The sequence below is a fragment of the Typopeltis vanoorti genome, chromosome 13, assembly GCF_054136105.1.
Source record: "Typopeltis vanoorti isolate ZY-2024b chromosome 13, IOZ_Tvanoo_1.0, whole genome shotgun sequence".
Taxonomy (NCBI): domain Eukaryota; kingdom Metazoa; phylum Arthropoda; class Arachnida; order Uropygi; family Thelyphonidae; genus Typopeltis; species Typopeltis vanoorti.
In genome coordinates, this window is record NC_143561.1 from 128,907,868 (window position 1) to 128,933,967 (window position 26,100).

General features: G+C 37.6%; 1 protein-coding gene across 1 annotated transcript in view; it reads left to right on the forward strand.

Annotated features, from left to right (window-relative positions):
- Positions 1-26,100, forward strand: part of LOC150100532 (uncharacterized protein CG43867-like) — a 552,783-nt gene that overhangs the window by 301,289 nt on the left and 225,394 nt on the right. The window contains exon 15 of the mRNA XM_090402673.1: positions 19,911-19,991. Coding sequence (XP_090258799.1) covers positions 19,911-19,991 — 81 coding nt within the window. The remainder of the gene's footprint in view (positions 1-19,910; positions 19,992-26,100) is intronic.

Consider the following 26,100-nt stretch of genomic DNA (forward strand, 5'->3'; position numbering starts at 1 on the left):
ATTTTGCATCACCGAAATGAAGCCTTTGGTTCTTTATTTTAGTTCATGCAGTGGATTATTACCAGTATTCGTCTTGAGTTGCCTCCACAGTGCCTTCTTCACCTTCCAGATTTCATGCTTAATCCTTTCATTCATCCATTTTACTCCTGTCTTATTGAGCCTTTTCACCTTTGGAATGCACTCAGACACTGCTTCTGTTAAATAGATCATGATCAGTGACAAAAGGGTGTCTATCTACTTTCTACTCAACCCCTCTTTCCATTCTATAGCTCCTATACTTTTTATAATCACCAGCTCTGTAACTACACATGTATCCTTTCTTTACAGAAGTTCTCATATGACTGGCAACAATCCAGGTGATCACTACATAGTTACTTTTACTAACTGGGTGAAGATTAGACATTCCATTCACAAGCACATCCTCTGATGATGGAATTAGATCTACAACCCTCATATGTTCTCAGTTACATAGTCTAAGATTATGATTGAGACATATAAGCTAGTCAGGGGTTGTTATCAGGTTGACATGGAAGATATTTTTTCATAGAATTGGAGAGTGGTAAAACAAAAGGCCATCACTGGAAACTGTTTAAGTAGGTTGTGAGCAGAGGAGTGAGGAGGTGGTTCTTTTGCATGGAGAGTGGTTAGTAAGTAGAATGCATTGCCCAAGTGTATTGTGAATGTAGGCACATTGAATCAATTTAAAGCACTGTTGGTTGTGCACTGTGTGCAGTAGTGTGTACCTCCTACGTTGAGTCTCTGATTCAATGGAGGTCGGATGTAATAATAATAATTAAAATCACTCATGTCGATCACCTTTTCTTTTTCACTATGCCTCTTCTTTTGCTAACTAATATCTTCTTTATTATTATAATGACTTTCACAAAGCCATCAATCTCTCTCTCTCTCTAATTCAACATTCTCTAATATTCAACATAAGGTCTCACTAATTCAACATTCTCCATGTAAAAAAATCTATTCCTCACTCTCCTTTTCACTGCAACTTTGAGAAATAGCCTTATATTCTCTCTCCCCTCTGTCCTATCTATAATTCCTTCCATATTAATCTGGTAATCATAAAGCTCCTCTATACTTCTGTACTCCATATTGTTGTATCCTGCACTTATTAATATTATAACCACATCCCAACTTTCTTTAAATATTCTTGAAGGGAGATATGCCGACATCACTCTTTACATTTCTTCCTAACTTTTTATTATCAGCAAACAACTGAATATCCCTCAATTCACATGAAATGTCATTAAAAATAAATAAATTATCCCCCTATTGGCCATGATGTATTTATATATAAATCAAAGTATGAAATGTGAGGTGGCTGTCTGAATTGAAATGTTATTCAGAAAACTTTAAAATAACATGGATATGAACCATAATTCAGTTGATATATTTCATCCATATGGATGGATGGCTAAGCAGCACACACCCACACCAACTGCCAGGTTGATAGTACAGGCAGATCCACAGCATGTTACCTTTAAATAATGTGAAGTGTCCATTTGAATTGAAATGACATTCAGATTACTTTTAAATAACATAGATAACTCAGCATTGGAATACATCCTGATCATTCCCTTCTAATGCCTCGCTATTCCTTATTCCTCTAGGAATAAAGCATCTTTATCAGAACGGAACACTCCAATAAAATTATTTTATTAACGACAGCTGTGGCCCTCCATTCATATATTGGGGGCTGGATGGTTCTGGCAGCCCATTCTGTAAAAATTGCCGCTGTGCAAAGCATCATGTCTCAGCAGAAGAGAAATGAAGTCCAGGTGGTCTCAATACGCCTGAAATGGTGGTGTCAAGGTGATGAAGCAAACTCTGTGACATCAGTTACTGCTATTAAAGAAGCTCAACACAGAAATTGCTTGAAGATTGCTACTTGGGATGTTAGAGGTTTGAATAAACCTGGGAAATTGTGATGAGAGAAATGGAGAGACTGAATATTGGTATATTGGGCATAAGTGAGACCTTTTTGAAAGGTTCATTGGATATCGAGTCAAAACTTCCAAATGATAAGACACATAAATTACATACTTCTGGTGGAGAAACATCAAGGAGAGGTGTAGCATTCATTGTGGAGAAGAAAATTAGCAACAAAATCACTTATGTAATTAAAAAATCAGAGTAATAGCAATTCTCGTGACTGCTGAGCCCAGAGATTATGCTGATCATTCAGATATATGTTCCTATAGAACAGAATGAAGGAGTAGATGCTGACAATATGTATGATGAAATAGAATGGTGTATAAAGGTAGCTGGAGTCAAGAAAAATCGAGTTATTTGTATTATGGGGGACTGGAATGCAAAAGTTGGATCAGAGAGAACATCTACGCATATGGGACCATTTGGACGTGGAATTCGGAATGAGAGAAGACAAAAATTAGTTGACTTCTGTAACAAACACAGTCTTATCATAACTAACACTTATTTTGAACAAAAACCAACAGTAACATACACCTGGAAAAGTCCTGATGGAAAATATAAAAATCAGACTATATTGTGATCAGTAAGCGTTACTTCAATGGAATACGGAACTCAAAGGTCATGCCTTACTGTGAATCTGATCATAGACTAGTCCTAATGATGATAAATATTCATCTGAAAGTAATAAAAATTAAAAGGAAACAAACCCATAAATGGGATTTACAGATGCTACAAAATGCAACAATAAAATTAAAATTTAATGAAAATGTTTCTTAGACATGGGCCAGCTATCTCTGATTGGCTACTGGTGGAGATTGAACTGCCCACTCAGTCTCCAAAAGCTAGATAGGGTATAAAGGCCTTGCCTACTCCCTATTAGGGAATAAAAGGCGTTAGTTGATTTGATTTGATTTGAAAATGTTTCAGAACTACTAGTTGCACAGTTACAAAATGAAAGTGAACATTTTCAATGGAACAAACTACAAAGAGATATCATAACTTCTGCTAAGAACCACATCAGTAAACATGAAGAAAGAAAGAACGAAAAAACCATGGATGATGCAAGAGGTAATTGACCTTATCGATGAAAGAAGAACATGGAAAAGAAGTTCTGTGGGTATAGAGACAAAGAAGGGAATGATAAGAACATTAGTTTGGCCAGTTTTCACATATGGAAGTAAGATCTGGGTATTCAAGAAGAGAGTAAGACAATGGATAACGGCCTTTGAAATGTGGTGCTACAGAAGAACCCTGAAAATCTCATGGACAGAGCATGTGACAAATGCAGAGGTACTACAGAGAATGAAAATACAGAAATCTTTATTGCAGGAAATGATCCAGAGAAAGATGGGACTGGCAGGACATGTATTGAAGGTACCAGCGGAACAGAGGACACTAACAGTTTTAGAAGGAAAGATTATGGAAAGAGGATCAAGAGACAAATAAGAAAAACATGGTTTGATGATATAAGATCATGGACAGGATCATGTGACTATGCTGAAACAAAAGGAAGAGCTGCCAACATAGAGGACTAGAAGGACATGGTGCTTCACCTCGCATTGAGGAAGCTACATGAGGAAGAAGAAAATAGCTCAGTTATGCCATCTTTTTTGGTCGCCCGAATCCCATCTCTAATCAGCAAGGTTTTTTCCTCCAACTGGCCACGTAGCAAAAAGTCTTTTTAGGATTCTCTTTGAATTGGTGCTTGTATCCTTTCATATACTGATTTTTTCTCTCCTTGCTATACTGGACACCTTCCTAGTCTGAAACTTATATTGATTTAAAATTGGAGATGTAAGTAGAAGAATTATAATAATAAATAATTACAGAAATTGCTTATGTAAATGTATTATTTATTTTTGTAGAATATTGACTGTTTTATAGACAATTTCAATGCATTATAGTAAGAAGGGATAAACATAAAAATGAGCAAAAATGAAATTAAAAGCATATGATATTATATGCACTGTTGACTGCAGTAGGATAACTCTCATAAAAAATAAAATATTTTAAATTAACTAACTTTGTAATTAATTAATTGTAATTAATTAATTACAATTTTTATGAATGGTGAACATTAGTTAGAATATCTTCCCAAAATTGAGAAAGTTTAATGCAATCATTTTTGTTGAGATCAGGATTGGGAATAGGTCCTTCGAAGATTGTATAAATACAATCTTCACAGAAGAAAATAACTTTCATGTAGAACTTTAATATTATTTCACTGAATTCTATGTTTTTAGACAAGGTGTGGCTCGCTAAACCAGATTTAATTAGCTCTTTAAGTGAAATATTTCTTGATGTTCTTCAAGATGAATTTGTACAGAATGACCAGTTTGTTAATGATAATTTTGAACAACTTATTTGATTCAGATATTTTGATTGTGTTTTTGCAGTATGGAACTCTTTTTTGTCTGATCTCCATGAATTTCTTGCAAAAATTAATTCAGTAAACCTAATAATCAAATTTACACTAGAAATATAAGATAACAGTCATCTTCCTTTTCTGGATGCTCTCATTCTGCTTCAACCTAATGGCAGTCCAGTTCTCTGTATAGAGAAAGATTGGAAAGGCCTGGGTTCGATTCTCATCCATGACTTGAGGAACCTTTATTTAGTCTCTTTCGACTAAAGGTGAATTAGTCAGTCTCATACGGAAGTAGAAGGTTTTTTCACCTGGAAACTTGGGTTTTTCATCCCTCAGAACAGGCAAACTGGCCTGTGAACACATGGATCTACAGTCATAACATACTTAATCCCTTATTAGGAGGGCTCAACCAGTCCTGAGGGAAGGTTGAGGAACGTGAGGGGAACCCCATATGAATAAATAAATAAAATTTAGCATTTCCTGAGATTGTTTATTTATTTTTCTAACAAAACAGTGTCACCTACAAAACATAAATGATTTTTCCATATATGTTAAATATATGTAGGTAAACATAAATGAGATTTTTTTTCTATCGATGTTAATTCCATAGTTTTCCCCTGAGACATTCCAAAAGACTTCTTCTAATGTAGCAACAATATGGTTGTGTTAAACTTCCCAAGATTTGGGGACATTGTATTTCTTAAGATCTCCTACCTAACAGCTAAAACTGCCATAAAGCAGTTTTGGAACTGCATTTGTGAAACTACTTCAGGAAATTGATGAAGCTGTGGATAAGGATGTTAGTAGATAGGGAATTGAAGTTGAGGACATATTTCAAAAGTGGCCTGATAGCTCACAGGATTCCTTGGTTATTGAAAAACACCCTAACAAACAGATAAGGAAGTTATTGTTTTTCTGTATAAGGCTTTGATATAGCCACATTATGATTATCTGCATAGGTCTGTGCATTTGAGTCTCTTTGGGATGGGAACGTCACAGAGAGGATCCACAGATAAGTGACCAAGATGGTGAGTGGTCTGTGGAATGCTTATGAGGAAAAGAGTGTCTGTGATTTACAGAAGTTTGTTGATAGGCAGAAAAATTTGTTGGTGGGGGGGGGGGGTATAACAGTAATGTTTATATGTTTATGTTATTGAAAGGGTTTTACAGGATTAATGCAGAGGAAATTTTTTATCACTTGTCTACAGGAGGCAAAACAAGGTGTCATCCTTGGAAATTGAGTAATACCGTAGTTAACAAGGGTGTGAAAACTACATTTTTTGCTGAAAGTGGTGAATGGGTTGTTTGGCATGATCCTTGTCAATTATTAGTATTACACACACAACTCATCGTACCTTCCCTTAAATACATTCAAATTCTATGCAGACACTACACTCTCAGGCAAAATATTTTAATTGTTCACAACTCTCCATGCAAAAAACCTTTTTCTTACTCCCTTGCTCACACCCTCCTTATAGAGTTTCCAGGGATGACCTCTTGTTCTCCCCTAATCTTCCACCATTTCATGAAAAATCACTTCAATGTTAATCCTATAACAACCCCTTATCAACTTGTACATCTCTATCATATCAGCCTTCTTCCTCCTATCCACTAGACTCTGTAAATTGAATGTTCTCAACCTTTCCTCATATTCGACATTTCAGGGATCAGAAACTACCTGAGTCAATCACCTCTGGACCCTTTCCAGTATCTCTTCACCCTTTTGAAAACCAGGTAACCAAATCTGTGCTCAGTAATCCATATGTGGCCTGATCAGTGGCTTATACAGTGGAAGCAGAATCTCCTTACTTGTACAAGTCAGTTTCCTCTAAATTTTAGATCCTTATCTGCCAAGACCTGAAGATCTATTTCCCCCACCTCCAACAATATATCCCCACCAAGTGTAAATTGTACATCTCATCTTTGTTTCCCAAATTTTAAAACCTTACATTTTGAAATATTGAACTAGCATCCACAGTGCTGTGCCCATTCATATAATCTATTCGTTTTCTTGTAAGGTCACAACATCTGATCTGCTACTCATAGTTCATCCCAAATTTTCATCATCTGCAATCATCTGAATATCCCCATTCAAATCTTCTCCAATATTATTAACATACTGAGTGAACAGCAATGGTCCTAAAATAGACACCTGAGGCTCACCACTAGTATCTTCCCTCTTCTGGGATACTGCTCCTCCATACTTGATACCTATCAGACAGCCAATCTCAAATCCAGTGAACTAGTCTAATATCCAACTCCATTGGCTCTGGTTTGACTATTAACTTTGTGGTAATCTATCAAAAGTGTGCACAAAATTTAAACATATCGCTGTATATCCATCTCCTTTGTCCAATACATCTGTCATTTTATTGAAATAAGTAAATTAGATTACTAAACAGTGACCTTCCTTTAGCAAATCCGTGCTGTCCATCAGAGATAATACACTGTTATGAACCAAATTCTGCATTCTGGTTGTCACTAGCCTTTCCAACACTTTAACCACAACATCAAACACACAGATTGGCCTGTAATTTGATGCTCAAGTTCTTTCACCTCCTTACAAAGTGGCACAAATCTTGCCTTCCTTCCATTCCTTTGGAACTTGAACCAATGTAATATTCATATTAAACAAATATGCCACAGCAGATGTCATCTTCTTGTCACATTCTTTCAAAATACATAGTGATATATCATCAAGTCCAACACCCTTATTAACAACCGGTTTGTTGAATTCCTCGTATACCTCTTGCTCACTCAGTCAATTTTTCCTCCTCATCCACTGCTCCCAAATTCTCCATGATCTCACATTCACAAGAATGAAAGAACTTTATAAACTGCTCATTAAATATTTGAACTATGTCCTCTGCAGCAGTTCTTCTTATACCATTACACATAACTATTGTCATCCTACCATAATCCTTTTTTTTTTTTTACTTCATTAGCTAACTGCAGCTGATACTGAACTTTTGCTATCCATACCAAGTAGCCATTTCTTGTACTCCTCATGGAATTGGGTTTTGCCACTTATCTTATTTTGTCTCCATAATGCCTTCTTTCTCTGTATTGCATACTTAATCTGTTCGTTCATCCATTTCACACCCACCTTATTTAATCTTCTGATCCTACTAGATTGTTCTTAAATATCACCCAAGCAGCATTAATCTCCTTTCCCCCCTAATTCCTTCTGCCATGCTACAGCTGCAAGCTGTCTCCTGAGCTTCTCATAATCACCCGCCTTGTAATTCTACATATACCCTTTCCTCATAGAAGTCCTTAAATGGCTGGCAACCACCTAGGTAATGACTTGATGGTCACTCTCACCAACTCAAGGGAGATTTAATACCTCATGTATAATAACATCCTCTGATGTTATTATACATGATCAAATCCAAGCCCATCAATTGTCGTGTGAACTCTGTTACATACTGTCTGAGGTAGTTATCCCTGAAAAAACTTGAGATTCATTTTCTTTATTTCCATTTGCTATCTCGTCATCCCATTGTGTATTGCCATAATTAATATAACCAATAATGATCACCCTTTTCAAAATTGCTCGCCTAATATGCTTATATATTTCATAGTCACTACCCTCCACATTACGAAGTCTACAACAATATCTAGTTAAGTATTTCATTCTATTCACCTCTGTCTCACACCATAGCCTCAAAATCACTATCACTTTTTTCCACCTTGGATCTGTACCTTTTATGGATATGACTGCTTTTTCTATCATAAATAGTACTCCACCTTGCCTTTTTGCCTTTTCTATCTTTATTAAAAAACATTACACCCTTCCATCTCTATTCCTATCAGGATGTCATCCTCTTCTATGTCTCACTTATTCGAACAATTTATGAATGAACGAACTCAGTCAATGCAACCATTTCTCTTATTTCTGATATTTCTAACATTTGTATACAAACATAACAGCTCATTCCTGAATTTATAACATGTTTCACTGATACCATTTATCAGGCATGGCATCCATACTTTCCTGAAGCCATTTTTTTTCTCCTTACCCATCTCAGAGCCTTCTTCATACACAACTATTCCATTCTTGTCTACACACATATTCACTTCCTCTTTGAGCATCACCCTTTTTCACACTGTATTCCCCTGTCCTCCTTGAGTCTCCCTGTTTGTCTTGCACACATTTGTTCTCTCATTCTCTATACTAATACTGCCCACTTCTCATGCATAAACACCACTTCAATCTCTCCTTCCTTACTTTCCTGCTGTTTGACATCACTTCTTACTTTCTCAGATTCATTCTCTGTACTCATTACTCTCCTTTCCAGCAACAGTCTTTCCAAATGACTTGCACCAAAATCAGAAAAATGTAAAGTTATGCATTTTTGGGTTGATTGATTACCAGCTCTGTATAATACTTGATATGGAACTATTCTGCAGCAAATTAATGAGACTTGGGATTTAGAATTGATTGTGGACTGTGAGTTAATGGTCAGGGGAAATGTTGTAAAACTGAGCGAAATAGCTCATCGGATTTCTTGGTTATTGAAGGGCACACAGACAAGTATTAATAAGGAGGTATTATACTTCTTTATAAGGCTTTGATAAAGCTTCCATTAGGAGTACTGTCAGATCTGGTCACCTGGATTTGTTAAGGATAAAAATGTTGAAGAGAATCCAGTTGAGTACCTACAATAATAGCAGGTGAAATATGGAATGCCTCTTATGAGGATAGATTAAGATTTGTGGGTTACAGAAATTGGTTGATAGGCATCAAAGTGGGGATATTATAGAGACACATAACTTATTTAAAGAATGAGTATGTTGATTTTTTCGACCAAAAAAATGAATCTAACAAAAGATCACAAACACTGGGTTTAATAGGTCATAATAGATATTTAATTAAATCAACTAGTTTCACCACATATGCTAGTGGCTTTTTCTGGATTATGAAGAACAAACAAATATACAATAAGCAGTAAACATGTACCATTACATTAATAAATTTAGTTTAATCCTTTATCCAAGTGTGAGCAAAAAAAAGTTTGCGCCTGAAAATATCTTCACGACTGGGGTAAGGTAGTACAACACCAGGCAACTCATAGCAAAGGTGGACCAAGTTAACATCACTCCTATCTCAGTATCTCCCATAATGCAAAACACATCTCCTTGTGGATATGTATGATGTTATGCATTAAAAAAAAAATAATAAACTTTCAACATGTACCATTACATAACTAAAAACTGAATATGTAGGAACCATTACACAAAAATAAAAAAACAGCAACATGTGGTCAATGGAAGCTGGCATAGGTCAAACATTGTTCAGTAGGTGTGTACGATAACAGGCAGAAAAGTTATAGCCTGATGTGCTGAAAGATCTAATAAGTGACTTCCAAATGTCACATAAAATCATTCCATGGTTTCTGTTGAGAGTGCCTTGTGAGTGGATAACCATCGTAGCCTCTTTGATGTTGTGGGCACTGAAGTTGTCTTCTATGTAAGCCATGGTTCCATGAAAATTCATCAAAAAACAGTTAATCGAAACACAATTCATCGAAAGGGCAATTCATCAAATGAACAATTCATTGAACAACAATTCGTCCAAAACGCAATTCATCGAAGGTAGTTGCGATTGGTGGAGATGAAGAGTTGTGGGAGGGCACCATAAAGTAGGTGCCCTCCCTCGATGAGTCTTCGGATTCCCTGGAGGTGTTATGTAATAATAATAATAATTCATATAATTGTTGTAATTGCTGTATTGAAGTCACATATTAATAATTGCTGTATTGAAGTCGCATATTACTACTAGTAACAATAATAATAATGGAGCCTGTGTAGGCTGTGCTTTTCCTCCTGGAAACAGGAAAATCAGCCCATGAACAGACATGAAACAGTTATCAGACAAGAAAGACAATAAGAAACCATATTGTTCTATAATTATTCCCTATTAAAGTAGCATTGCTTTCTCACTCTGCATGGTTCAGTATTTGTTCTAAATGGATCACTTTTATCATAACATTTTCAAAAAGTTAAAATATTCAGTGAATCGTTTTTTCTATGAATTGCATTTTTGACGAATTGTTGTTTGATGAATTGTTCATTTGATTAATTGCCTTTTCGATGAATTGTCTTTCGATTAATTGCCTTTTCCGATGAACTCTTCGGATACCGTAAGGCATGGAACTCTTGTCACACTCCATATGGTGGTTAGTGTGGGAGATATGGCACACCAGGTCTGAGCTGTCTGTTCTGTTACTATTGACGTCTCCAATATGCTTTTTTTTTTTTTTTTGCTTAATTTCCAAACTTCTAGATGTTTGTCCTATTTAAGCAAGGTCACAAGAACATGGAATATTGGAAACTCCAGGATGTTTAAAAGACTTGTCGGAAATGATAGCCATAAAATGTGATGAAAACTCAATAAATGTTCACCGACTCTACATAATCTCCGATTTGGAAGCTCCATAACATAGAAATTAGGTCACAACTCCAACCAATAGGAGATAACACAAGCACACCAAAGACAGAAACACCAAACTGACATGACAACCCCCCCCCCACACACACACACACGAGTTCCGAAGATGACACACTGTCGAAATGGCTCACACCTCGTTACTCCCACCGCTGACCTTTCCCATCAATTCTTCCCTCTTCCCCAAAAATATAGTTTCTAATTTCAGATCCTTCTCTCACCCCCCCTCCCAAAATGCTCTCTACCCACCCTTAATATTAATAATAATATTATACATAGAAAAAACCTGGGTTTTTTCAAATAATTCTCCCACTTGCTTTACACCCACTTTTCCCAAACCCCCCTTCTTTAACAGCTTAACAACAGATGAATGCATATCGCCAGGATAAGGAGACAGCCAACAACATCCAAAAAAAGGTATGTCCAAATTTTCCTCCTATATTATTCTTCATATATTAGTTTTATAACACATCAGTAATGCCCTAAGATTTGAGTAAAAAGCCAATGACATTGTAAAAAAAGGGGCAGTGCAGTCCTAAACGAAAGTAGGCTATATAGCCATAAAAAATAGTAGTTTATTTAGAGGTATAACATGGGAATTTTCCCAGAAATAATACCTATAAAAGACTTGTGGTCCTTGCGAATGTAACATAGCCTGTATAGTCACAATGGGTTTGAAAGCCACTCTTATGTCATGAGATTTCAGGTTATTGGTGATTTTGTGAAAAGATTTGCCACTACAAGGAATGAAAACTGAGGCTGTGTGGTGAATGTCATGGATGTATTGTGGAGAAGGTGTAGAGAATAGTATTCTTTGTATCATTTTCTTAGAATATCCATTGCTCACCAATAATTGGAGAAGAGAATGTAATTCTTCTTTTAGCGTTTCTACATCTCTTTCTATATTGTAACAGAGATTGCCCTTTTTATAGCATATGTATAATACTCTTAGCATATACCATAAGCCCACTCATACAGATCGTTACCTACATTTCTCTTCATTGCATCATACATCACAAAAATTAGGTTTTATACATATGCGGAAAAAAATGAGTGATCACTATTACTAGAGATGAAGAAACACTAAAAGAAGAATTACATTCTCTTCTTCATCTGTTGGTGAGCAATGAAGCCCGCTAGATGGCTACATGGTCGGAAGTGTTTTCAGAGAGCTCCCGAAAGCTAAGTATAATTTTGAGTGAAAATTAGAATATAGGTTTAAACCATAACGTAATATTGTCTAATTTTGGTAGCTTGTTGTGTCTGTGTGTTTTTGGTGTGAATTCCGTTATTTAATTTAGTATTTAACGATACGTTTCATAGATTTGAATACGGTGCCAATGCGACATAAGATAATGACGTCCAAAAATACGACGCCATTGTTCAAAAACTGTAATGTGAGAGAGTTTGTCCAATGTGATGTGTGTGGGATGTATGCATTCCCGAATGAGGCTGGAGTTTGGATTGAAAGTAATAGTGGTGGAAGAATGTGCAGAATGTATAAGCAAAGTGAGGAGTTGAAGTATGTGTCAGGTTGTGAGACAGTTATGGTTGAAGAAAGCCAGAATGTGAGTGAAAATAGTGGCTTGATAGAGAATTGCGATGTACAAGATGGCAATGAGAGCGGTGATCAAAGAAATAGTGAAAGCAACTATACAGAGAGAGAAAATGGTTTAAATGATAAAAAAAAATGAGGAATTATTTGTAGGAAGTGAGATCGCTATGTTGTGTGCTATGATACCAAATGTGCAGCGGCAATTAGAGCACCTGCAAAACTCCTTCCAGAGTGATTCGGCTAACGTAAATAAACAAGTGTTTGGAAAGAAAAATAAGCATAAGAGTGGGAGAGTTTCTGAAATGAAGGAAAGAGTGTTGTATGGTGACTCGTTATTAAGAGGAGTGACAGATGGGAGTTTAACTAAATCGTACTTACCAAGTGCGAAATTTAAGGATGTATGTGAGATAATTAGAACACAAAAACAGAGGGCGAAAGAATTGATAGTTGTGGCAGGTACGAATGAATTGAAAGGAGATAAATTTTTTATGAGAGAGGACTTGAAAGTATTGTTAAAGGTAGTGAAAGAAAAGAGCGACAGAGGTAGAATGGTGAGTCTGTTGCCACAGTATGACAGAGAGGAGTTTAGAAGGAGGGCCATAATCGCAAATGACATTATGCGCAGGTTATGCACAGTGTGGTGTGGAATTCATGGATGTGTGGAATGAGTTGGATGGGCGAAAGGATTTATACAAGATGGATGGCCTGCATTTGAATGGATTTGGTGTGCGGACACTGGAAAAAGTGTTGCTGAATGAAGTGAAAATGGATGTGCAGAACCAGGGATACTAGAACTACCAAGGAGGTGGGGGGTCGATATGCAGACATCAGTGAGACAGTTGAATGTAAGAATGTATATAATGTACCCGAGCCAGTACTATGGAACAAAAAACGGGAATGGGATATCTATAATAACGCATGAAAATAGGGGTGGGACAAAGGGATCACCGCACTTCATGTATACTAATGCCAGGAGTATTAGGAACAAGAAGGAAGAATTTTTGGCCTTGATTGGCTCTTCCTGGCCACAGGTTATTGGCATTAGTGAAACATGGCTGATGGAAGATGATATAGTTAGTGGGATAGAATGTGTAGGTTATAGTGTGTTTAGGAGGGACAGAGAGAATAAAATGGAGGAGGGGTGTTATTGATGATAGCTGATGAACTGCAGCCAAGGAGAATTGAAGTTGTATCGCAGGATAGTGAAAAGATAGTGAAAAGAGCTCATTTGAGGCTATTTGGTGTGAGACTGAGACTGATGTAGAATAAAATATACAGTTGGGTGCTGCTACAGACCAGGTGATGGAATAGATGGTTGAGATAGTATGCATAAACGAATTGATGAAATGAGTGGAAGGAGGGTAATTATTATGGGGGATTTCAACTATGATAACATCGATTGGAAGGAGGAGAGGACACATGTGAGGAAGGAAATGGATTTTATTCAATTATTAAGGGATAACTATCTGAGGGAGCATGTAATTGAAAATACTAGGGGTGTGAGAGTGCTTGACCTGGTAATAGCATCTCAGAATTTGACTGTAATGAATATGACCATGTTGCTGCCTATTGGTGAGAGGGATCATAAGGTCTGGATGGTGGCTAAAGGTGTAGAATTTTCGGTTAAGACAGGGTATATGTGGAATTACCATGCTGGCGAGTATGACAAGCTTAGGAGATTGCTTGGATCAGTGCCATGGCATGTACAACTGTAAGGGCTGGATGTCGATAGAACATGGGAAGTGGTCAAGGAGCATTTACAGGAGGTTATGGCTGATTGTATACCTAGGGTCTGAATAGTAAAACAAGTAGGGGTTAAATGGATGAATAACACCATTAAGCTTGAGCTGCAAAAAAAGAATCAACTGTGGAGGGTATTTAAAGAAAGGGGTGGCCTGCAGGCACACGAACGGTATAAAGTGCAGGCCAGAAGGGTAACGAGTGTGGTAAAAAAAGCAAAAGCCGATTATGAAAGGAAACTAGCTATGCAAGCTAAAGAGAATCCCAAACAGTTCTTTCAATATGCTGCAAGCAAGAAAAAAACTGTACACGGCAAAATGATTTGAAGGAATGACGACGGTAAGGAGGTCACTGAATCAGTCGATATAGTGGAGTTACTGAGCGAGCACTTTGCAAAAGTATATCATCCAGGTAGTGACATTGAAAAAATGAAGGAACCATTAGTTTATACGGGAATTGTGATGAATGAAGTGGAGGTGAATAGTCTATTACAGAACCTTAATGTGAATACATCTGTGGGATTGGATGGTATACCGGCACGGGTCTTGCGTGAAGCAGCTAAGGAATTATCAGTGCCTTTAACCATGTTGTTTAATCTGAGTCTCGGGTCTGGTTTAGTCCCAAAGGTGTGAAAAGAGGGGAAAATAGTTTCACTGCATAAAGGAGAACCCCAGACTACAGTTGCAAATTACCGACCGATCAGCATATCAGTAGTCGTTGTCAAGGTCTTGGAGAAAGTAGTCAAGGGAAAAATACAGGAATGGATTGATGAAAATGAGATACTGTACGGGGGACAGCATGGCTTTGTGAGGGGTAGATCATTCCTCAGTAACTTGCTCAAGTTTTATAACAAGGTGATGGCTAAACTGGATAAAGGTAATGGGTTTACAGTGATACTGCTGGACCTGGCAAAGGCATTTGACAGGATACTACATGGAATTCTTATCTGTAAACTACAACATGTGGGAATGGATATAGGGTTGGTGAGATGGATAGGTGGGTGGTTGATGAAGAGATATCAAAGAGTAGTTTATTCAGGAGTAGAGTCCAAAAGACAGCCTGTGACTAGTGGTGTGCTGCAGGGTTCTGTTCTTGGACCACTGCTGTTTAATCTGTTCCTTAACGATATAGGGAAGGATCTAAGAGGAACAGTTCATTTGTTCGCTGATGATGCCAAGTTGGGTAGGGCGATAGTGAATGCAGAAGATGTCAGAATCTTGCAGGATGACTTGGATAGATTGGAGTTCTGGGCTAAGGAGAATGGATGTCAATTTAATGTGACAAAATGTAAGGTTATGCATTTTGGGGTGAAAAGATTAGCAGCAGTATACCACATTGGTGGAACTGTACTCCAGGAGATTGATGATGCCAGGGACTAGGGAGTGTTGGTGGATAGGGAGATGAAGTTTAAGGGGCACATTGCAAAAGTAGCTAAATCAGCTCATCAACTCACTTGGTTGTTGAAAAATACCTTGACGAGCAGAGACAAGCAAGTTATTGTACCTCTGTACCGAGCCTTGATAAGACCTCATCTCGACTACTTTGTCCAGATTTGGTCACCTAGGTTCCTTCTTGATGGGGAGGAGGTGAAGAGGATCCAGAGGCGAGTGACTAAGATGATAGCGGATCTATGGAATGAACCATATGAGAATAGGTTGAAGATTTGTTGCTTGCAGAAATTAGTTGATAGGCAGAAAAGGGGAGATATGATTGAGACATTCAAATTGCTAAAGGGTTTCTATAAAATAAATTCAGAGGATATTTTTGAGATCAGGACTGGTGGTGCGAGAACTAGGGGACACCTATGGAAGCTGGGCAGGAGTGTGGTTAGCAGGGGTGTTAGAGCTGGGTTCTTTACTTTTAGAGTGGTAAATGAGTGGAATAAGCTGTCAGAGTCTGTTGTGGGTGCTATGCCGGTGAGTGAGTTCAAGGCAAGGTATGATAGATACATGAGAATGTCGTATAGTTGTGTGGACATGATGTTTAGGGCCTACCTCGATGAGTCTAAGGACTCCCTGGAGTCGCCCGTAATAATAGTAATAATATTCTAAGAAAATGGTACAAAGAATACTATTCTCTACTCCTTCTCCACAACAGATCCATCTAGTCAATGTTATTCCGATCATGACATTCGTTACAGAGCTTTGGTTTCCATCCATTATATTGGCAAATTTTCTCTTAAAATCATCAATCTCCTTTTTATTTTGTATGATGATTCAATGACTGTGAGCCCTTTTATGAGGAGGTATGGCACCATCTCAGTCCTCTCTATTTTTATCTGGGCTCGGGACCAGCATAGCTGACAAATCAGACCTATGGCTGGAGGGACTGTCTCGAGTATTCTTGACAGTAATCCATGTATGTGTTCATGGGCCAGTTTGCCTGTTCTGGGGGTGTCCCGAGTTTCTGGGTGAGAAAACTCCCTACCTCCATATGAGACCTGCTAGCTCACCTTTAGTTGATAGAGACTAGATAAAGTCGAAAGAGACGAGACCTGGGTTTGATTCCTCACGTCACTGACAGGATGTGACAGGAGTCTGTATAGGCTTCATCTATATAGACTCAGCTATGGAGGCTCCTGAAATCAATCTCCTGAAATCTCATGACATAAGAGTGGCTTTCAAACCCATTGTGACTATACGAGCTCTGTTGCATTTGCCTAAGGACCACAAAAACCTTTTCACAAACATCCTGGAGTTTACAGTATTCCATGTTCTTGTGACCTTGCTAGGGCAAACATCTAGAAGTTTGGAAATTAGGCAAAAAGAGCATATTAGAGATGTCAGTAGCAACAAGGAAGACAGCTCAGGCCTGGTGTTCGATATCTCCCACACTCACCACCATATTGAGTGGGACAAGACCTCCATGCCTGACATAGAAGATAACTTCAGTGCCCACAATATCAAAGAGGCTATGATGGTTATCCACTCATAAGGCACTGTCAACAGAAACAGTGGAATGATTTTATGTGACATTTAGAGGTCACTTATTAGATCTTTCAGCACATTAGACTTTAACTTTTCTGCCTATTATCATGCACACCTACTGAACAATGACAGTTTCCATGTTCCATGTGTTTCTGGTTTTTTTTTTTTTTTTTGTGTAACAGTTCATATATATTTGATTTTGAGTTATGTAAAGGTTCATGTTTACTGCTTACTGTATATTTGTTTGTTTTCTTCCTAACCCAGAAGAAAACTAGTTGGTTTAATTAAATATTGATTATGATTATGAAGTGAGTGATTATGAGGGTGATTATGAAGAGCTCAGGAGACAGCTTGCAGGTGTAGCATGGAATGAGGAGTTAGCTGGAAAAGAGATCAATGCAGCTTGGGGGATTTTCAAAAAATATTTAGTGGATGCAATGTCTAAATGTATACCACGGGTGAGAAGGTTAAATAAGTTAGGTGTGAGATGGATGAATAAAGAGATTAAGCATGCAATACAGAGAAAAAGGGCATTGTGGAGGCAGCATAAGAGAAGTGGAAGTAACCAATTTCATGAGTTCTACAAAGACCAGGCAAGGAGAGTGACTTGGTTGGTGAGAGTAGCTAAAGAGAGGTATGAACAGCAGTTAGCTAATGAAGCTAAAAAGAATCCTAGGGAGTTCTTTCGATATGTAGCCAGCAAAAGAAAGAATGATTATGGAAGGATGACATTGATTGGAGGAAATGGTATAAAGACAGCTGTTGCAGAATGTGTGGTGGAGATACTTAATGAGCAGTTCATAAAGATCTTTCAATCTTGTGAATGTGACTTCATGGAGAGATTAAGAGCAGTTGATGATGGGGAGGAGAGACTGACTGTAAGTGAGCAAGAGGTGTTTGGGGAGTTGAGTAAACTAGATGTAAATAAGGCTGTGGGACTTGATAATATATCACCGCGTATTCTGAAGGAATGTGCCAGAGAGTTGACACCTGCCTTGACATATTTTTTTAATACGAGTCTTGCACTTGGTCAAGTCCCTAAAGAGTGGAAGGAGGGCAAGATTGTGCCACTTCATAAAGGAGGTGATCGAACTCAAGCATCAAACTATAGGCCTATCTGTGTGTCAGGTGTTGTGGTTAAGTTGTTGGAGAAGCTTGTGAGAACTAGGATCCAGAGTTGGGTTGACAACAATGGTATAATCTTTGATGGGCAGCATGGATTTGCTAAAGGGAGGTCGTGTTTTAGTAATCTACTTACTTATTACAATAAAGTGACTGCTTCCTTGGACAGAGGAGAAGGATACACAGTAATATACTTGGATTTCGCAAAAGCTTTTGATAGAGTGCCTCATGATAAGTTGACAGTCAAACTAGAGCAGATGGGGTTGGATATTAGATTAGTGCATTGGATTGGAGACTGGCTATCTGATAGGTATCAACAAGTTGTGTATGGGGGTGCAATATCCAGGAAAAGGAAAGTCACTAGTGGAGTGCCTCAGGGATCTGTTTTAGGGCCATTACTATTTAACTTGTATATTAATGATATTGGCGAAGATTTGGATGGAGATATTCAGTTGTTTGCAGATGATGCAAAGTTGGGACGAACCATAAAGAGTAGTGAAGATGTTGTGGCCTTGCAAGAAGACTTGAATAAATTGAGTGATTGGGCAAGCAAATGGGGATGTGAGTTCAATGTTGCAAAATGTAAGGTTTTAAAATTTGGAAAACAAAGATGGGATGCAGAATTTATGCTTGGTGAAAATATATTGTTGGAAGTAGAGGAAATAAGAGATCTGGGAGTGATAGTGGATAAGGATCTAAAATTTAGGGGTCACATCGCCAAAATTGTGAAGACAACACAAAGACTTCTGGGAATGATGAGGAGGACACTGACATGTAGAAGTAGGGAGATTCTTGTTCCATTGTATAAGGCTTTGATTAGGCCACACATGGACTATTGTGCCCAGATTTGGTCACCTGGTTTTCAGAAGGATGAAGAGATGTTGGAAAGGGTCCAAAGGCGACTGACTAAGGTAGTTTCTGACCTCTGGAATGTCGAGTATGAGGAAAGATTGAAAAGATGTAATTTGCAGAGTCTAGTGGAGAGAAGGAAGAGGGGAGATATGATAGAGACCTACAAGTTGGTAAGGGGTTGCTATAGGATCAATGGTGGAGAAGTTCTACAGCGAATAGTGGGAGATCAGGGGAGAACCAGAGGTCATCCCTGGAAACTGTATAAGGAGGGTGTGAGTAGGGGAGTGAGAGGCAGGTTTTTTTCGTGCAGAGTTGTGAATGATTGGAATGCCTTGCCTGAGGGTGTGGTGTCTGCAGGGAGTTTGAATGTGTTTAAGACCCGGTATGATGAGATGTGTGTGAGATAAAAGGACCTCCTAGATGAGTCTTTGACTCCATGAGGTCTTGTTTAATAATAATATAATATCTATTATGACCTATTAAACCCAGTGATAGTTATCTTTTGGTATTTAAAAGAGTGATATAGTAGAAATTTCTCAATATGTGACTAGTGTAGAGAAAGAAATAGAGTTTATCCCTGGAAAATGAGTAAAAGTGTAGGTAGCAAGGATGTGGGGGCACTGTTTTTTTCTTTGAGAGTGGTAAAATGAGTGGAATGGAGATTGTTTGTTAGAGAGAATTATGAGTGATTTGTTGGTGAATAAGTTCAAATCGAAGTATATCAGTGCCCAGGTATTGGAAAAATGATGGTTAGTGTTTGGTGAAATGTTTGGTGGACTGACTACCATGACTCTCCAGATTGTATGGAGATGTCTATGTAATGATAGTAATAATAATAATGAAATTTAAATACTGATTAATTTTTTCAGATAAAATGAAACTGCTTGAGTACAGTTGATATATATTCATAAAATATCATAAAGTAAAGTTGTTTTTTATATCATTCAGGTAAAACATGGGCATTCAAGAAGATGCTGGTGTGTGTTGATAGGCCGAATGTTCCTCTATTTTAAAACACCAAATGATACTGTAAGTTTTAGGTATATATTTAAGTTTTATTTTATGACTATTCACTTATAAATATCGCAGTTTAAAATAAAATATATATGTATGGTAAACAAACACAGATACAGCTGTTGGTATGTAAAGACTTGCTTTATAGACTTGCCTTATAAAGGAATTGTGCTTTAAATTTTCAAATTAATATCTATGTGATTATTTAAGTATTTTTGTTCAAGAATGATTTCTGAGAGTTCAGTGAATATGCTATGCGAATATGAATATGCCTGCTGCTATGCCCACATTTGTGCAAGCATTCTTTGTACAGAAATATTAAGAAAGATGCAACAGAAAAGCATTTTGCCAAGGTTAGATAGAGAATAGCTCATGTTGAAAGTTGTTTTGCCAGGTTGCAAAGTATATATTATACTTGACAGGAAATTATATTCTTGTTTTAATTCTAAACTCAAGCATAAGCAAATAAAGTTTGCATGTGAAGTATTTCATGACTAATGATATTACTTTGTGGTAGGAGTTCAATATCATTAAGCGTGAGCTGCAAAAGAAGAAAATGCTATGGAGGGTATATCAAGAGAAAGATGACCAGTAAACTCATGAACAGTAAAGGCTCAGATAAGAAAGGTGCCCAGCATTGTAAGGAAGGCAAAATCAGGTTATGAGTAGAATCGAGCTGAGCAGGCCAAAGGAAATCCCCAATTATAAACGTTTCAAAAGTGAATGCCAATTAGGGTGACAAGAATAGAGCAAATGTCGGTCAAGTGGACAGTATTGCAAGTAGGATGGAAAATGTCAAACATGTGGTGGTGGAAATACCAGAGAACGAAATGGACATACGTAAAGAAATAGCATGCTTGAGTAAAATTGAAAAGTTGCGGAAGCAGGAAGAGATTAGCAGGTCTGAGAAGAGAAAACAGCAGGCGATCCAAAGTAATAATAAAGACTGAGTGAACAAACGAGAAAAAACAAGTGAAGGAAAAAATTGTGTACAGAGATTCAATGATCAGGGAAGTACTTAGAATTATGCACAGAGATTCAATGATCAAGGAAGTACTTAATGAAAGTAACAAAATCGTGTTTTCTGGTGCAAAATTTCACAATATTAATCATGCCAAGGTTAGATAGAGAATAGCTCATGTCGAAAGTTGTTTTGCCAGGTTGCAAAGTATATATGGTTGCAAAAAAGTAAGGTGAAAGAACTAATTGGCTTGGTTGACACAAATGATCTGAGAGGTGAGAAATATTCTATGAGGGAGGATGTAAAGGACTTTTTAGAAGAAGCAAAAGAAGAAACAGTGGGGGGGGGAAGATACTGCTGATGATAGCAGATTAATTGCAGCCAAAAAGAATAGGAGACAGACTGGAGGGAGGGTGGCCATTCATTGAAGCCATCTGGTCTGAGATTAAGGCCAGTAAGACAAAATATACAGTTTGGTTTTTTGCTATAGGCCAGGAAGTTCCACAGATGATCTAGAAGACATGCATCTTCAAATTAGTACAATGAGTACAGGTCGAGTGATTATTATGAGGCACTTCAACTATGGAGGTACAGATTGGAAGAAGAAAGATCACATTGCAGGAAAGAAATAGAATTTATACACCTGCTAAGAGATAATTACTTAAGGCAGCATGTGATTGAGGGGACTAGGGGTGGGAGAGTATTGGACCCTGTCATTGGATCAGAAGAGCTATCCATAACCAAGGTGACAACATTGTCTCGAATTGGTGAAAGTTGCCATGGTCTTGACTTGGAAGATTGTAAAACATGAGGAATATTCTATCAAGAAGGGGTATTTGTGGAACTACAAGGCAGGTGATTATCACATGCTTAGGAAGAAGCTTAAATCTGTACCATGGCATAAAATGCTGCAGGATAAGGATGTTAGTAGTGCATGGGATATAGTTAAGGTTCATCTAGAGGAAGCAGTATTAAACTGTATACCTAGAGTATGGAGTGTTAATCAGGTAGGAATTAGAAGGATAAGTAATATCATAAAGCACAAGCTGTAAAAGAAGAAAATGCTGTGGAGGATATATAAACAAAAAGGTGACCAGCATGGCAAAGAAAGCAAAAGTAGATTATGAGAAGAATCTAGCCAAGCTGGCCAAAGGAAATCCCAAACAGTCCTTTTGTTATGTGGCAAGTAAGAGGAAGAATGATATGGAAAATTAACCTTAATGAGTAATGATGGTCACAAGGAGACAGAAGCAGATAAAATAGTTGAGTTATTGAGTGACCACTTTGCAAGAGTATATCATTCTAGGGAGGTTACTGCTTTAACCTATGTGAGAGACACTGATGTAAGAACACAGGTGGATTAATTGGAGTGTTCTTAGGATGTTGCAGAATCTTATAAATACAGCTGTGGAATTAGATGGGATATCAGCTAGGGTTTGCAAGAATGTGCAATGGAATGTGCTAGTCAAAGGATGTCTGCACATCCTTTGGCTAGGCTCTTTAATTTAAGTCCAGCTCTGGTAGTCGTCCAAGGGAGTGGAAAGAGGTCAAAATAATTCCTTTGCATAAGGAAGATTCTAAGACTGCATCAGCAAATTATAGACCAATCGGTATCTCAGATGTGGTGGTAAAAGTATTAAAATTGGCCAAAAAGAGAATTCAGGAATGGGTAGATAAAAATACGATACTGTATGAGAGTCAACAGGGCTTTGTGAAGGATCAGTCATGCCTTAGTAATTTACTAACTTTTTAGAGTAATAGCTGATTTGGATAAAGGAAATGGCTACATGATTTTGCTGGATTTTGCAAAGGCATTTGACAGAACACCACATGGAACTCTGTTCCACAAATTAGAAGAAATGTGAATGCGTATGACACTGGTTAAGTGGATAAGACGGTGGCTGCTGGACAGATATCAAAAAGTGGTATATTGAGGGGAAGAATCGGGGTGAAATAGGCGACTTGTCTGTACCTCAAGGTTCAGTGCTGGGACCATTGCTTTTTAATTTGTGCATAAATGATATAGGAAATAACCTAAAAGGAAATATTTAGTTGCTTACTGATGATGCGAAATTAGGGAAAGTAATAGTTAATCAAGCCATGTGGAAAGCTTGCAGGACAATTTGAATAGGCTGTCATTATGGACAAGAGTTAATGGGTGTCAGTTTAATATCAAGAAATGTAATTATGCATTTTAGGATAAATAGATTATAAGCTGTGTAGCACATTGATGGCACTGTACTCTAGGAAATAGATGAAGCTAGAGATTTAGGGATGGTGGTAGATAGAGAGTTAAAGTTTAAGGGACATATTGCTAAGATTGCTAATGTAGCCTATAAGATTACTTGGCTATTGAAGAACAGATTAACATGTAGAAAAGGAAGTAGTTATTTCTCTTAATGCCCACATCCTGATTACTGTGCTCAAGTCTGGTCCCCTGGGTTTCTTGGGGATGAAGAAGCTGTGGAGAGGATTCAGAAGCAAGTGACTAAGATGGTGTGGATTGCAGAAGTTGGTTGATAGGAGAAAAGGAGAGAATATGATAGAAACATTTAAGTTACTTAAAGGGTTTTATAGGATAAATGCAGGGGAAATGTTTCATCACTTTGTTAGAGGGACCAGAACAAGGAGTCATCCCTGGAAGATTAATAAAGCTGTGGCTAGTAGGGGTGTGAGGATTAGATTTTTTGCTTGAAGAGTTGTGTATGAGTGGAATGGGTTGCCAGAGTCATGTCAGAGTGCTTTGTCTATTAATGAGTTCAAGGAGAGGTATGAATAATTTGTGTGGATAGATTGGGTCTCCTATCATGAGTCTTCAGACTCCATGGAAGCGTATAATAATAATAATAAATAATAATAATCTTTGATGCTCTGCTTTCTATCTTTTCTGCTGTATCTGCATCACTTCAGAAACGAGAAGACCACGTTCACACAGAATATTGGTCAGTTTTTTCTAGCATAATCGCACCAATATAAATATGCCATTCGATATTTCATTACACCAAAGTGTATAACTTTTCATTTACTAACATGGACTTGACAGTCATTTTCATACTTCCACCAAAATTCCATCCTATCCAAATCATTCTTCAAGTGTTGCATGTCAGTTACATTATAGATTACTCTGCCTATCTTTGTATTATCACAAAATAGCTGTATATACCTCTTCACTAGATGAAGAAATGCAGGTGTATGATGGTGAGGTACGTATTAGAGCTGCTGCACAAATTGAATAAGAATTCAGCAATAGGGACTGATGGGATATTAGCACATGTGTTAAAGAGTGTTCAGCTGAACTGACCATTCCTTTGACACCAGGCTGTTTAATATGAGTATCAGAACAGGGAAGATTCTGCAGGAATGGAAGGAACGTATGGTAATTCCATTGCACAAGGGTGATGCAAAGACTGATGTATCCAACTATAGACCAATTAGTATCTCAGTTGTGGTGGTGAAGATTTTGGAGAAATTGGTTAGGGCTTGCATTCAGAAATGGGTTGTCAGTGAATTTCTACTTTGCAGTGAACAACATGGGTTTACTAAGGGAAGGTCATGTTTTAGTAATTTGCTCACATTCTATAACAATGTTACCGTTGAACTAGACAGGGGGAATGAATACACCATGATACTTTTGGATTTTGCTCAGGCTTTTGATAGAATACAGCATGGCAGACTGCTGCATAAATTGGAGAAAATGGGTTTGGGTTATAGAATATTAGCATGAATAAGAGGATGGCTGACTGACAGATATCAAAAGTGGTAAACAGGGGATGTGAGTCTGCATGATTTAAGGTAACTAGTGGTGTACCACGAGGATCAGCGCTTGGTCCACTGTTATTTAATCTGTACATTAATGATATTGGGAAGGATTTCACAAGCGACATACAGCTATTTGCTGATGATGCAAAGATAGGTAGAGTAATCAGGGATGCTGCTGATATGCAATACTTACAGAATGATTTAAATAGGCTGGAACTGTGGGCATGGGAAAATGGGTGTCAGTTCAATGTCAGTAAATGTCAAGTCATTCACTTTGGTATGATTAGATATCCAAGTCCTATTATATTAGTGAGTTCACATGCAAAGATGAAGATGTTATTTTGATAAGATATTGATAAGCCTGGATAAGACCTCACTTGGACTATTGTGCACAGGTCTGGTCTCCTGGTTTCTGTTGTGATTTCTGATATATTGGAGAGAGTACAAAGGAGAGCGCTGAAAATGATATCAGGATTATGGAATACTGATTATGAAGACAGATTGAGAATTTGTAAACTGCAGAAACTAGCAAACAGGAGAAAAAGGGGAGATATGATTGAGACTTACAAACTTCTGAAAGGGTCATACAGGATTTCAATTGATGGAATTTTTCAATTTATGGAGGGTGGGGAAAGGACAAGAGGGCATCCTTGGAAGCTGAAAATGAAGGCTGCCAAGAAGGGGGGGGGGGGTGATGGCTAGATTTTTTCTCTCAGAGAGTAGTGCATGATTAGAATGGATTGCCTTGGATGTTGTGAGTGCAAACAGTATGAATGAATTCAAAAATAAGTATGATATCTGGTGTGTGTGTAGTGTGTGGCCTCCCTCGATGAGTCTCTAACTCCCTGGAGGTTTCTCTTAATAATAATAATATCTGCTCTCAAATTCTTCCCAGTGTCATGAATGTAAAAATTGAATAACAATGACCCAAGCACTGATCACCTTAAATGTTGCAGACTCACATCCTGCATATACTGATATTTAATATCTTTTAGTTGGCCATCCCTTTATCAAAGCTGATAGTTGATAATCCAATCTCATATCTTCTAACTTATTATTATTAGTGCTGCACCCTCCATGGAGTCAGCAAATTCATCGTGGGAGGTTTATTTAACTAACAACATATCTATCATACCAAATGATAAAATCCTTAACCCACTTGTTAAAAATACCAAGCTATTTTAAACCTGGTTTTTACTCCATTTCCCAAGTAAGCAAACAGACAAACAAGTCAAGTTTGCACCTGCACGTATTGGAAGTCTAGCTGACCCTCAAAGTAGTGTAAGACCAAGGCAACTCTTGGTAAAAGTAGAATTAAGCTCTGATCACTAATCTTAATATTTACCCTTAATGCAAAGCACATCTCCTGGAGGAGATGTATGATGTTTTGTATTAAAGGGGCCA